This window comes from Mustela nigripes, chromosome 12, assembly GCF_022355385.1.
Source record: "Mustela nigripes isolate SB6536 chromosome 12, MUSNIG.SB6536, whole genome shotgun sequence".
NCBI classification, from domain to species: domain Eukaryota; kingdom Metazoa; phylum Chordata; class Mammalia; order Carnivora; family Mustelidae; genus Mustela; species Mustela nigripes.
In genome coordinates, this window is record NC_081568.1 from 146,829,821 (window position 1) to 146,845,252 (window position 15,432).

At 43.2% G+C, this 15,432-nt stretch overlaps 1 protein-coding gene across 1 annotated transcript; it reads left to right on the forward strand.

The window, feature by feature from the left end:
- Window positions 1-69: 69 nt before the first annotated feature.
- Window positions 70-13,470, forward strand: ZNF879 (zinc finger protein 879). Its single transcript, XM_059416149.1, has 5 exons — window positions 70-247; window positions 1,463-1,530; window positions 4,893-5,019; window positions 5,471-5,566; window positions 10,822-13,470. Exons 1-5 carry the CDS (start codon window positions 70-72, stop codon window positions 12,267-12,269), a joined length of 1,917 nt encoding a protein of 638 aa, XP_059272132.1. The 3' UTR covers window positions 12,270-13,470.
- Window positions 13,471-15,432: the final 1,962 nt, after the last annotated feature.

A 15,432-nucleotide genomic window follows, 5' to 3' on the forward strand; every position in this document is an offset into this window, starting at 1 on the left:
TCTCCAGCCTTAGTGCTATTGGCCCATATCGGGCACCGTAGATCGCCGTCCCGCGATGACCTCTGGGAAATGGAGTTCGTAAGGAAAAGCGCTGCCGTTCAGCCCAGGCACCAGTTTCCAAGTCTCGTGCGCAGGCGCAGTTGCGCCCGGCGGCCTGGCGGCGGTGGTGAAAAATGTCCCCAGGCTAAGTATCCTGCTTGTCTCCGGTGCGGTGCGCCGGTTGGCGTCCGGGTCGCGGCGGGCCCAGGTACAGGGTGCTGGTGAGAGCGGGCCCGGGGTGTGCAGCTCCTGCGGCGGGGCCAGGGCAGAGGGCTGGCCGCCGCGCGAGTCCCAGCCGAGTCCCAGTCGCGTGCGTCCGAGCTGCGGCGGCCTCGGCAGGTGAAGGCGGCCCGGGAAGGGGGCGTTGCCCCGGGAGCACTCTGCTCCCGCGGCCCCGCTTCCCCGGAAATCGGAGCTGTCACTGCCTGAGCCGCGGGAGCCAGCCTCGGGCAGCGCTCCTGGAGCAGTGGCCCCAGAACTGAGATTGCTGGGAGCTCTGCGCTGTTGGAGGGTTCGTGCACCCTGGGGCGGTTTTTGGCTGATCGCGTTTGTTGGTCTCTCCCCCCACCGCCCTCCAGTTTCAACTTTATTTTTATGTGTATTAGTTTTTGCTATCCTTGCTGTATTGAGCTTGTGTGGCCCTGTTCTCAGAGTGAATCCTAGAGTGATTTGACTATTCTTTTTTTGTTTAATTTTGTCCTTTTGCTGAGTTACTTCCCTTTTCTCCAAAACTTAAATTCATCTCTAGCCAATGATGCTCTTTCTTTTGAGACTTGTGGGGGTTTTTTGGAGCAGGGAGAGGATGGATAATGTTTTCGTTTATATTAAGGAGATTTGATAACTCTTTCTTCATAAAGGAAGCACCATTTCCAAGGGGAACAGAGGACTAATTTTTGGTTTGCTCTTCCGGAAAAGGACACCAATTTCCTTCAAATGTTAGTGAAGAGTGATGATAATTACCGTATTATTATATTTTGTTGTCATACATTATATCTAATTATAGAGTATGTTAGGTACAATGTAATTATTATAATTGTAGTACATCTCAAAATATTTAAGTACAGATGTGTGGAGTATTTACTTCTCTTTCATTGAACATCTTTGTGAGCCGGGCCTGACTGCCCTTTACTCTGTTAATGTCCATGGGATGGTTCTAATTCCTTAGTCTGATTTACCTTTATTCAGAAACCACTAGCTGAAAGGTAGCAGGCCCGGGACTGGAAGTAGGTTTGCCACGCACTCTGGGTTTGGGTGGCCATGCTCACGGACCCTCCAACGCAGGGATGCGTGGGCTCTCAGATTCCCTCTGGCTTTCGTCTGCAGAGTGCTCAGTGTGTGGATCTAATTTAGTCATGCCTCGTGAGGGTGGGAGTACAGACAGGATGGACAGACAGACTGCTCACAGTTTCTTTTTCCATTTCAGGAGCCTTCTCTAGGAGGGGCAGCAGGGAGGGAGAAATGGCCACAGGGTTGCTCCCAGCCCAAGCTCAGGTGAGTCAAGGTTCCTTTCTTTGTCTGCTTTCTTGGTTCAGAGGTCGTGAACCCATTGAAGCCGTTGTGGTTGAGCCCATGGAGGGACCCAAGGGCCTGGTGGGGTAACTCTTGAAGGAAGCTGTTTGTCTGGTGCTTGGGATCAGTCTTCTTGGGAATTCCTGGCTTAGCAGCTAAGACCCTCTCCAGTCCTGTTCCAAAGCCACACCAGAGCTCTGTGAGGGATCTAGGTTTGTTTTTTGCCCTGTGAAGGGTGGAACCTGAGGGAGTCCGATAATTCTCTCTGTAACATTAGGAATTCAAAGAGAAAATGTATGGTCTTTACCCTTAAGGAACTGAGGACCAGTCAACTAGAGTAGTCCCTCATAGGAGTCCAGGTGATTTTTCTAGGAAGATCCAAAAAAGAGGACCTCTGAATCAGCAAGCGTGGTCAGGGATATTTCTAGTATAACTGACTCTTGAACAACACAGGGTTTCAGTGTTGCTGCGTGAACTGGGGAAGCCCAGCGGCCTCGACCCAGCATGTCCTTGAAGGAGTTGCTGAAGGTTCTTGGTCTTGTCTCAAGAAAGAATTCAAGGACCGACCCACAACACAGCAGATGAGTGACACAACAGGAAGGTTTATTAAAGCAAAAAATATACTCTCAAGATAGGAGAGCAGATGGCCTTGAGAGAGAGAGAGGGAGCAAGCACTTTGCACCCTGGGGTTTGAGTTGCTATCTTTTATTGACAGTTGTTAACTAGAGGGTAGGATATTCATTACTTGGGCTAGGGATGTAGCGTTTCAGCTTTCTCTTCCTAACTTGGTCAGGGTTTCCTGTCCAGCCAGCTGCTATCTTGGGCCTGTGTGGTTTAATCTGGCTTGTGAAGGGCTGCCAGGGCAGCCTCTGACCTTCCCTATAGCTGGTCACGACTTCCTCATTGCTGGCCTCCATTCTGCTAGAAGCCAACATTCTGCCTACTCTAACATACAGGCTCGGGCTCTGACCCCACCTGTCCCAAGCAGTCAGAAATCCACGTACAACTTTTTTTTAAAAAGTTTTTATTTAAATTCGAGTTAGCTACCATATGGTGTAATACCGGTTTCAGGAGTGGAATTCAGTGGTTCATCAGTTACATGCAGTACCCAGTGCTCATCACAACAGGTGCTCCCCTTAATGCCCCCCATCTAGCCCCACCCATCTCCCTCCAGCAACCCTGTTTGTTCTCTACAGTCAAGAGTCTCTAATGGTTTGCCTCCCCTCTTTTTCTTTTTTTTCTTTATTCCCTTATGTTCATCTGTTTTGTTTCTTAAATTCCACACGTGAGTGACATCATATGGAATTTGTTTTTCCCTGACTGACTTATTTGCTTAGCATAATACACTCTAGCTCCAGCCACATGATGGCAAATGAGAACTCCACATATAACTTTTGACTCCTCCAAAAACTTCACCACTAACCATAGTTAGTATTGTCTGGAAGCCTTGCCAATTCTGTCAATTAACACATATTTTATATGGAATATGTATTCTATACTGTGCTCTTATAATACAGCATCCTAGAGAAAGAAAATGTTATGAGGAAAATTAAAGGGAAGAAAAAAACACATTTATAGTACTGTATTTATTGAAAAAAAGTCTATATATATTTGGACCTGCTCAGTTCAAACTCCTGTTATTTGAGGGTTGGACTATACTGGGAAATTTAGGGCTTATGAGCAGGACCAGATTAAAAGAGCTGGTGAAAGGAAAAGGAATCCCAGCTAGGTAGGACTAGTGGTCTTGGGGGACGGATTGAGGGAAATGAAGCATCTGGCCCACCGTGTTCTCTTCCCTTCTTGGCCCTTTTGTGGCACTTAATAGAAATACAATTAAGAACACAATCTCTTCCCAACCCAGAAAACCTCTCCACAGAAGCAGGAGAGAAAGAAAACACTTTTATCATTGAATACGTGCTCGGCCCGAATGTCACGTGCATTACAGGCCATCCCCCCGAAGAGATTGTCAAGACGGAAGGCTCACTTTTATGTTGAGTGGCTACAGCCCAGTTTGGACATTCGTCAGGTGACCCGTTAGGCCTGCCCACTCCCAGGAGACTGCGAGGTTGGCACATTCAAATAGATGGCTTCCAGGCCTCCACGGAAGTTGTCCGGAGTTGCGAGCCTGGCGAGTGACTTCCTGAGCCTTTGAAAAGACTTAGAGTAGCACCCCCCCCCCCCGCCCCGCATCCATCAGGGAATTGATGGTTTCAGTTACCAGATGATCCTGCTTCCAACCTCTCCTTAGAAGGTCAGTAGTAGCCAGATACTCACTGTACCACAAGGCTGTGTCATTCTCCTCACTTCCCCTCATGTAGGCACTTTACCCTCCTGGGCACTCCTCACACTCCTGGGCACTTTATCCTTTCACACTCCTGGGCGAGCCACCAAGAGAAACTACACCAGGTGAGCTGTTGCGCCAGGGAAACTTTATTTGCAGCATATAAGATCATGCCAAATAACTTCCAAAGCCGTGACTCCCCAAGCCACGGTGTATGGGTTCCTGTTATTTAGGGTTAAGCTGAATATTTTAAAAGGGGATCCTTGTCACTGTATGTGGAGGTGGGCGTAAGGTTGCACATGCGCCTTAAGGAAACACGTCTGAACACATGTTGTATGTTATGTAAACGAGACTGTGTCCTCCTTGGGCAGAGATTGTAGTATCCTAAGGAGGTGGAGGTAATTGTCAGTCATTCTAGAGGTCACTCCACGGTCCATCTGTGCAAGGTGAGTCGGGGCTGTAGCTCAAACTGGTGTGAATGGTGTGGGCCGACTGGAGAGCTTGTCAGTGAGACTTGTCCAAGTGGCTACTGCTGGAGGGGTGGTTTCACTTTCCATCTTGAGAGATAACTTGGAAAGAAAAGCTCAAGGAAGAATGTGGGTCACAGGTCCGTGAGCACAAGCAGGTGGGCAGTCAAGATCAGGTCTTGGGGTCTAGCTGTAACGATATCGCAAGCAGAAGGGTAAGTACAGCACAGAAAGGTGTTTTGAGAGGGAGAGACCACAGTCACATAATTTTTGCTACAGCATATTGTTGTAATTGTTCTGTTATGACTTGTTAATCTCTTATTCTGCCTGATTTATAAATTAAACTTTATCATAGGATTGTATTTATAGGAAAAAAATATATGTAGGGTATAGTATGCTCCAAGTTTTAGACTTGGAGAGGGGGGGTTCTTAGAACATAGCCCCTCCTGCAGAAGTGGGGACAACTGTATGTGCATTTGGAAAGGACAGAGACTTGCCTAGAGATGCTCGTAGCCCTGCATGGCAACAGGGTGACTGCTCAGCCACCCCTTTGGGGGTCTGGTCCCAGTTGAGCAGGAACGGGTTTGCCATTGCAGGAGTCTGTGACATTCAGGGACGTGGCTGTGTTCTTCAGCCAGGACGAGTGGCTGCGCCTGGACTCCGCACAGAGAACCCTGTACCGGGAGGTGATGCTGGAGAACTACGGCACCCTTGTCTCGCTGGGTAAGGACCTTTCCTCATGATGGAGAATCTGTGGAGGGAGCTTCGTGGGGCCCTCCCCAAGGAGGACACTTGGAGGGCTTGGTCACGTTCAGCCGCAGGTGGGCTCTCAGGGCGGCGGTCGCTATCCCCTCTGCTGCCAGGAGAGGCCTTGGGTTGGTAGAGTCAGTGATGGGCAGCCTTTGTGTGCTTTTGCCATTCTTTGGCTCCACACTCTGTCCCTCTGGGTCTCCTGAGAGGTTCCAATAGAGGCATGCACAGCCAGCACCCTGACTTTCTTCCTGAGACCACCTCCTGGCTGTCCTCAAAAAAGTTTTATCGAAGCCCCTTTCTGAAAAGACATCTCCTTCCTTCAGCTGTCCCTCTGCCCCGGAGCCCCAGGGGCTGGATCTGTGTGCCAGGATGGCTGCTCATATCTGTACAGCAGACTCATTCTCTTCTTGCTCACAAACAGGAATCCTATTTTCCAAACCAAAGGTCATCTTCCAGTTGCAGCAAGGGGAAGACCCCTGGATGGTGGAAAATGGAGTTTCTCAAGGCCCATGTGTAGGTGAGTGACAATGATTGGGAAGTGGGCAGAGCATTTTCTCACTTCCTGGGTGCTACTGCTCAGGAGACGTGGACCTCTGAATGGGCCAGGCCGGGCTGGAAAGGCTGGGAAGGGCATATTCTCTCTATCTTTCTGAGCCCTGATACAGCAGGTTCAGAGAGAGAGTTGAATTCTCCGAAAAAGGGCCCACTTGTCTCCAGAATCCTTTGTAATGTGAATGCAGAAAAGGTAACACTGTATATAATACGTAAAGGTTTGTGACTCATGTCTTCTCTTTTTCTGACTGATCTTTTCTCTTTTTTTTGGTTAATTTCTGTTACTTAAATTCAATTAGGCAACATACAGTACATCATCAGTTTCAGAGGTAGAGGTCAGTGATTCATCAGTCTTTTTTTTTTTAATTTTTTAAATTATAATTCTTTTTTTTTTTTTAAGAGTTTACTTATTTATTTGAGAGAGAGAGAGCATGAGAGGAGAGAGGTCAGCGGGAGCAGCAAACTCCCTGCTGAGCCGGGAGCCCGATGTCAGACTCGATCCCAGGACTCCAGGATCATGACCTGAGCCAAAAGTAGTGGCTTAACCAACTGAGCCACCCAGGTGCCCCCCCCCCCTGCTTTTTAAAAAGATTTTGACAGAGACCACAAGTAGGCAGAGAGAGTAGAGGAAGCAGGCTCCCTGCTGAGCAGAGAGCTCGGTGCGGAGCTTGATTCCAGGACCCTGGGATCATGACCTAAGTCGAAGGCAGAGGCTTTACTGAGCCACCAGGGCGCCCCTCATCAGTCTTCTATAATACCCTGTGCTCATCACATCCCATGCGCTCCTTAATACCTATCACCCAGTTAGCCCATCCCTTATCCCCCTCGCCTCTAGCAACCCTCAGTTTGATTCCTGTAATTAAGAGTCTCTCATGGTTTTTCTCCCTCTCTGAGGACTTCCCATTCAGTTTTTGGACTGACGATTTTAAATTATTGTCCCTTTGGTTTGAACAAATTTCTATCTATACAGTACATCCCTCATTGTTCCAGCTTGGGTTTTTGTTTGACTTTTTTGGTTTGCAAATTATTACATACGGTTCGGCTAAAAAGGAAACACAGATGTATGCATATTTATATACTACACGAGAGTGAGAAGGCAGGGGTAGCAAAATGGTCATAAATAGAATTTATGCAGAGGGTTTGCAGATGTTCAGTATGGCATTCTCCTAAATCTTTTGTGTGAAAATATTCAAAATAATACATCCCAGACCCTGGCTGCTAGGATGTATCTCTCAGTCTCTAAAACTCCTCTGGGTTGCTGGGTCCTTAAGCTCTCATTTGCCGTTCTGCTTTGTCTTTGGTTTTTGTTGTTCCTGTTATTGTCATTTTGGATTTTTTTTTTCCATCTTTGCTTTTGTTCTGTTTTGTTTTGATTCTAGCACCAGACGGTGGCCCTCTCCTTTGAGCTTTGCTTCTTATCATTTATTGTCATTTATTCCTCACATGGCAGGACATAGGTTTTCTGGGTCAGCTCAGTCCCGTGTTTCCATGCATTAGCTTTGTCTTCAGCTTTTCCCCTTTGGTTTGACTAGAATATTCTCTTGGATAATGTTTTCAGAAAGGTTCATGTGTGGTCTTTTTTGTGCATGTCTAAAATATTCTTTTACCTCTCCAGTGAGAATTATGGATCTAGAATTCTGGCATCAAATTTTTTTTTTTCCCTTCACACTTGACTTTAGTATCTGAGTATTGAGTGTCCTTGATAAAAAGTCCTCTGTTAGCTTAATTCTTTTTCCTCTGTCTTCTGTGTAGAAATCTGATCCCCCTTTTTTTTCATCTTCTGTCTAGAATATTATAGGATTTTTTTTTTTTTATCTTCGGAATTTAGAAGATTCACTAGGTTGTATCAAATACCAAGGAGTTTTTGGGTTAATACCGTTATTTGGCATCACAGTGTCCTTTGCTTTGTAGAGTCAAGTCTTTTTTTCACTTCAGGGATCTTTTTTCCTACGGCATACTAACATATATTCTGTCACATTCTACCAATAATCCAAGGAAGCTAGCTGTAAAAATAATGATAAAATAAAATAGAAGTTTGGTCAGAACCTTAGAAAGTGAATGTATCTGGTAAGGGCCAGCATAGTAGCCCTGGGTGAATCTAGAATTTAGCTCTGAGCTTTCTGGTTGGTAAAGAAATCATTAGTATCCAAATTGACTGTGTTCTTCTTTTGCAAAGCAGTTGAAAAAATATTAACTACTTTTAATTTATAGAAGGAATACATAGTATTGTTAAAAAAAGGGGGGGGGGCTGCCTGGGTGGCTCAGTCGGTTAAGCTTAGGTTGTGAACCCAGGGTCCTGGGATCGAGCCTCGCGTCGGGCCCCATGCTTGGCAGGGAGTCTTCTCTCTCTCTCTCTCTCTCTCTTCCCCCGTGTCAAATAAATAAACAGAATCTTTTTTTTTTTTTTTTTTTTTTAAGAGATAGACCTGAAATTTTGCCAACCAACCATGGTGAACCTTTGTTGATATTTTACTATTTATCCTCTCAGGTTATGACTATTTGAGTGTGATTGTGTTTGTGCATGAGGGAGAGAGAGACACACGGAGAGAGAGATTGATGTTACATACTGTTTTCAAACCTCTTTTTTTTAAAAGATTTTATTCATTTATTTGACACAGAGAGAGATCACAAGTAGGTAGAGAGGCAGGCAGAGAGAGAGGGGGAAGCAGGCTCCCTGCCAAGCAGAGAGCCCGATGCTGGGCTTGATCCCAGGACCCTGAAATCCTGACCTGAGCTGAAGAAGGAGACTTAACCCACTGAGCCACCCAGGCGCACCTCTCAAACCTATTTTAAATTGTGAATGTACTTCAGCTCTTCAGCCCTCGTTAAATAGAGGCCCACCTTTCCGAAAGAGCTCTATTGTATTATTAATCCATATTTTATTAAATAATCTTCCAGAAATTTTAATTTCTAGTTTTTTCCTACTATTACGATTGCTGTAGTGGCTTTGGAGTACAAAGGCATAATATAAAGAGAAACAGAGAAAACGTCCAGAGAAGAAATAATTATAGGACAAAGGCATGAGTATTACCATTAAAAAAATCAAGGAGGTTGCCTTGGTGGCTCAGTGGGTTAAAGCCTCTGCCTCCGGCTCAGGTCATGGTCCCAGGGTCCTGGGATCAAGCCCCACATCAGGCTCGCTGCTCAGTGGGGAGCCTGCTTCCCTCTCTTTCTCTGTCTGCCTTTCTGCCTACTTGTGATCTCTATCAAATAAATAAATAAAATCTTTTAAAAAAATAAAGGAATATGAATCAACTTCATTATAATCAATGAATTACAAACTAAAGCAATGAGAAGCCATTTCCCCCTTATTACCCCAAATTAAGAAATACATATCCAGTGTTTTCCTGTTGCTCCAAGTGATACCTGAGTATCTTTTTCTGCAGGATGGTCTGGCTTTATTAAAATCAATTCTAGGTTTGGAAATTTATCTTAAGGAAATAATTGTGCAGAGTTGCAATGGTGGTATAAAGAATGTTAATAACATGAGGTATCACTGAGGAGAAGAAAGCTGAGTCACTCTTAGAAGGGGATTTATTAAATTATAATTATGTTTGTGCTTTGAAATCTTACATTGCCATTAAAATGATGGTGTAAAAAAATGATGGTGTCAACCTTCATTTGTTGCTATGGAGAGAAGCCTACAATTTTTTTAAGTGAAGAATAGGTGGGGGGAAGTGTAGTTTCAACCTATTTTTATTTTTCCAATGAAAGTGTTTTCTAATATCCAGAAAAATTCTGGTGAGCTGAATTCCACATTTAGCAATGATTATATTTGTGTGTTGTGTATATATATAATCGTGGTAAACTTGATTTTCAAGTTTTCTGTATTTTCTTTATTTTTCTTATATGATTACATGTCTCTTTTCCAGTTAAGAAAACACATTCATTCTTTTTGAAGCAGTGACACCATTCCTTGCACTGTATTCTAAGTGATCAAAAGTAGACTGGAAATTATTTTCAAGAGTGTACTCTTCCCCCAAGTTTCCCCATATCATTACATGGTACCAGTCTCCCATCGAGTGCGGGCCAGAAGCTGGATACCATCCTTCAGTCCTCTCTTTCATGTACTCAGGATATACGTACTCTTGTCATCTCTGCCTTCAGAGCATCCCAAATGTGTCCCCCTCCACTGCCATACTAGTGCAGACTGCCATCACCTCCATCCAGTCTCCCGAGTGGCTGCTCTACATCTGTCCTGGTTTACCCCCACTGCCAATGACAATCCATTTGTCGCACCACCACTGTGATCCTCTTTAAACAAAACTGTCCTGTCCCTCCTAGCCCACAGTGATCCTCCGAAGAAATTCCAAATGTCTTCCGTTATCACCTGCGTGATATGGCTCCTGCATACTTCTTTTCCTCACCTCCTAACACTGTCTTGTTCCCTCTTGCTCAGGCTACACTGGATGAATCTGGGTTCCTGGACAACTCGAAGCTGACTCTGACCTTACATTCTTTCTGACCGAATCATCTTTATACCCACGTTTTTGCATGGCCGTCTCTCATTATTGAGATCCCATCTTTAATTCTACTCTCTTATCACCCAGTTTAAAATGTCAGCTCATTTACTCTTACTGCATATCACCTTGTTTTTGTTTTCCTCGATCTCATCACCCCCAGGACTCATCATCCCTAGTTTATTTCATCGCTTGGTCACTGTCAGAACCCTGCTGCTAGAACGTAAACCCTTGTGAAAACTGGATACCTGCCTGATATGTTCCCCATACTTCTGTTCTTGACCTTTGCATGGTGGCTACTCAGTAAAGAATTGCTTGAACGAGTGAGGAAATGTCCATCACAATACCACATACAGCACTCAGAGGAGTTCCACAACAGCAGTTTTCACTTATAGCCTCTCTGAAGTTTCCTCGTGGATTTACCTTGAGTGTACCAGTGACTGACGTGGGAAAGGGAGCTGAGGAGTAACACAACCCACTGAACTCAGAAGTGCTCTGTCCCCTGCTGACCCAGCTTCGTTCCTAGAGCAGGCCTGGCTGCCTTTGTTGGAGGAGCTTTCCTTGGAGCTCACCCACATACAGCTTTCTGCAGACCTCTCCACCCAGGCATGTCTCCCATGCTGCTGCTTTCTCTTGCCCTTCTTTCTCTCCATCCTTTCTTAAACATCCAGGACATATTTGTTAGCAATCCTTGTATATTTTGGTATCACTTTTCTTTATTCTTAGTGCAAGGGAGACTTACCTGTTCTGTTTATTTTAGGATGGGAACGCTTATTTGAAACTACAGTTTCTGAAGAAGAAAATCAGGAAGTAATGAATAAACTCCTAGGGGACGGTCCTTTTAACTTCAAGTTGGGGAAAGCCTACATAAATGAGGACAAGCTAAAGAAGCAACAAGGCAAAAAGAACAAACCTTTCAGGAAAGTCTTAATCACCATCAAAAACACCTACATGAGGGAGAGGAGCTTTGCGAGTATTGAGCTTGGGAAAAATCTCAGTCTGAAATCACCCCTTATTAGAAAACCCAGACTTGTTTCCAGAGGAAGGAAACCCCATTCCCAGCAGTATTCAGTTCTGTTTAAACAATTGGGAGTCAATACGGTGCGCAGATGTTACAAATGTAACATCTGTGGGAAAATCTTCCTCCACAGTTCTTCCCTGAGTAAACACCAGAGAATCCATACTGGAGAGAAGCTCTACAAATGCAAGGAATGTCGGAAAGCTTTCAGCCAAAGCTCTTCTCTCACTCAGCACCTGAGAGTTCACACAGGAGAGAAACCTTACATCTGTGGCGAATGTGGGAAAGCCTTCAGTTTCACCACATCTCTCATTGGACATCAGAGGATGCATACTGGAGAGAGACCCTATAAATGTAACGAGTGTGGCAAAACATTTAAAGGAAGCTCATCCCTGAATAATCACCAACGAATTCATACTGGAGAAAAGCCCTATAAATGTAACGAGTGTGGGAGAGCCTTTAGCCAGTGCTCATCTCTTATTCAGCATCACAGGATTCATACTGGAGAGAAACCCTATGAATGTAGTCAGTGTGGGAAAGCCTTTACTTCAATATCGCGGCTAAGTAGACACCATAGAATTCATACTGGAGAGAAACCCTTTAATTGTAATGAGTGTGGGAAAGTATTCAGTTACCACTCAGCCCTTATCATACATCAGAGAATTCACACTGGGGAGAAACCTTATGCATGTAAAGAATGTGGGAAAGCCTTTAGCCAAAGCTCTGCTCTGATACAGCATCAAAGAATTCATACAGGAGAAAAACCCTATAAATGCAATGAATGTGGGAAGGCCTTCTCCTGGATTTCCCGGCTTAATATACACAACAGAATCCATACTGGAGAGAAACCGTATAACTGTAAAGAATGTGGAAAAGCCTTCAGTTCCCACTCAGCAGTTAATACTCATCGGAAAATTCACACTGGAGAGAAACCTTATAAGTGTAACGACTGTGAAAAAGCTTTCAACCAAAGCTCAGCTCTCATTCAGCACCAGAGAATTCACACTGGAGAGAAACCCTTTAACTGTAAAGTATGTGGGAAAGCCTTCCGACAAAGTTCATCCCTTATGACACATATGAGGATTCATACAGGAGAAAAGCCTTATAAATGTAAAGAATGTGGGAAGGCTTTTAGTCAGAGCTCATCCCTTACCAATCATCAGAGGACTCACACTGGAGAAAAACTATAAATAAAACACATGTGGAAAGTCTTCCAACTGAAGTTCATTTTGTACTCAATTTCAAAAAACTCGTCCTGGGCAGAAAGTGATGAAGAGTAGTTAATTGTGAGTTAAACTTCAGAATGTAGACCTCCTCAGACATCAGAGACTTCATGATGCAGGTAACGTTAAGTGTATTAGGAAAGCTACTATGAAATGTTTTCATAGTTTTTAAGTTATCATGGCTATAAGATAGAGAATGTGTAAGATTCTTCTATCTTGTTCCTGGTGACATGCGATAAGAGCCCCCAGCTTTCACAAGCATTATTGGGAAGCCTGTTGATTTATGTAAAAGTGCAGCCATAAAATCCAGACTTTAGATTAATCTAGGAATCTATTTTTTGAAATGACATTTGAGTGTTATGCAAGCCAGTTATACTAAGAAGAATGTTTTGGAGAAGAAATATAAGCAGGTGACCTGTAGCTACCTCACTGTCGCTAAAATATGTTCTTTAATAGTTTAAAGGCAAAACGTGTACTTGGTGGTTGTGAAAACTTTTTGGGTTATTTCTTCTTTGCTTTCCAAGCCATTTACCTGAAAAGAAAATCACTCTGTAAACTCTGCAGGCACATGGTCCTGTGTTTTCTCCCCAACAACTTGTTCCCAGCTCTGAAGCAGATCTAAAGCCACTTTATTTTAAATCACAGAATGCATGGTATTTCACTTGGTTTTATCACAAAGTGATTACCTTTGCTGCGTGAGGTTGAGAATTAAAGGTTATTCAGACAACTACTGCTTTTGCGAGTTACTCCACTGATAAATGTGAGTGATGATCTTACAGTATAAGATGGGAGCGTGCCTCCTGGAACCCAGGCTGTGCCTCCTTCATTAAGCTCTCCGGTTACCATCCAGGAAGGCCCAGGAAGAATGTGGATCACCATTCATCCTAGCTGAGGTAAAGTGAACCAGGTAATTTTCACTTCCTCCCACACTCTGAGGGCCACAAGATAGAAAATCAGACTCTTAAGTTCAGTAAATGGGCTGTTAGATTCTTCAACAAGTTAGCACATTTCTACATTTCTAAAATGTGAATAATAATTCTGGCAAGGTAAAAACAGTTATCTCCCAAGTCAGACTAAAATTGTTGAACTTTACAGAAGCAACATCCTCTAGTGTTGTCCAGTATCAACTGGAGTGGGCAAGCACTTAAGGACTGAACTACCTATTTTATTAAAACAAAGGGGGGGGGGGAATAGTTTCTTTTTCTTTGTCAAATAGTTAAAAAAAATTACCTCAGAAAAGGTACTATTGGGGATAGGGACTGAGGGCCAAAAATCATTGAATTCAATGTTTGCTTCCTGGGACCAACTAATCAGTTTTACTGTTCCAGACTCATGAGGAACAAACTTTTCTGAGTCATGTAATCTTCCACTGCAGTACCTCTTTCCTCACAGCCATTTTTTTAAAATTCTCTAATTTCTGGGAAAATTCTAGGAAAACATAACTTCACTGTCTTTGTCCAGTTAGGTTGCCATGATAAAATACCACAGCCTGGGTGGGTTCTAAACTACCGAAATTTAATTTCTTACAGTTCTGGAGGCCAGGAAGTCCAAGATCATGGCATCTACATGGGTGTGTTCTTGTGAGGATCCTCTTCCTGGTTCCTAGCCAGCGCCTTCTTGGATCCTCACATGGTGGAAGGGGCGAGGGAGCTCTCAGGCCTCTTAAGAGGACACTAATCAAATTCATGAGGCTCTATCTATCCTCATTATAGTCACTTCCAAAGGCCCCACCTCCTAATACTATCACCTCTAGGGGTAGGGTTTCAACAAGAATTTTGAAGGGGCACATGTTTAGATCATCATACCTCCCAGTAACAGTATAGTCCTAAAAATAATCCCTCCAAATAAATCTGAATAAAGTTACACAAAGAAAATATCAGGCCCAGTTATTTTTACATTGAAGTCTCAAACTTGCGGGTAACAGGCTATTTGAGTCTGATGTGGGATCATCCAGAGGTGATCGTGTACAAGCACAATGATTCCAGGTTAATCTGACAATATAATCTACCAAGATCTGAGAAGGAAAGTACAAGAAAGAAAAAAAAAAAAAAAACACAGGCCCATATCATCCAGGAACAAAAATGTAAAAATCCTACTAAACAAAGCAAATGTAATCCAGCAGTACCCAGCATAGTTCATACATCATGAAAAATGGAAATTTTTAATGGGAATGGGTGGGTTACTTAGCATTAGGAAACTTAGAGTGGCTGTGTACTACTGGAGCAGGTTAAAGGTTCAAAATCCATACCTTCATCTCAGTGCTGACAAAGCAACCAAAACACTCAGCACCCATTCATTGTAAAAACTTAGTAAGCCGTGGAAAGTTTACTTAGCCTGGTAAAAGGGTATTTACCAAAAACCTGCAATTAAAAAATGGTAAACTATTAGAAGTAGTCATATGACAGGAGCAGTATAGAGAAATAACAAATTATTCAATAATGAATAATGGCTCTGAGAAAAACATTTCATCCACACAGAAGAAAAGTTGGATGCCCGCCCTTGCCACAAAAAGAATTCTGTGAAAGGCAAAATTGTATATCTTTTGGAAGAAGATGTAAAGAATAACTTTATGACCTCACAATAGGGAAGGATTTTTTAAAGCAGAATACAAATAAGCCATGAAATCTTTTCTATATTTGCTCACATTAAAAAAAAGAACACCTGGTTATCAAAATAGACAAAAATGGAATTGAAAAGACATAAAATAGATCTCTCCACATTTTTTGACAAACACTTATTGTCTGGAAGGTTTAAATACTTTGTACAAATCAACTTAAAAAAAGAAAAAGACAACCTTGTAGGAAAAAAGGTGTTCTGAATACATGACTTCTTTCACAAAAGAGGAAATAGAGATTTCTAAAAACATGAAAAGTGCTTAAAAATGGAAATTGGGATAACAGAGAGGATTTTATGACTTTTAAAATAGATCTTATTTTTAATTTTTTTTTTTGTTTTTTAGTAGGCTCTGTATCCAATGTGGGGCTTGAACTCACGATTCCATTATCAAGAGTCACACACTTCCTTGACTAAGCCAGCCAGGGACCCCAAATTTTATGATTTTTTTTAAGATGAGTAAAAATGAAGATGTGTGACATTACTGAGTTTTGGAACGTATGTGGAATAACTGGAA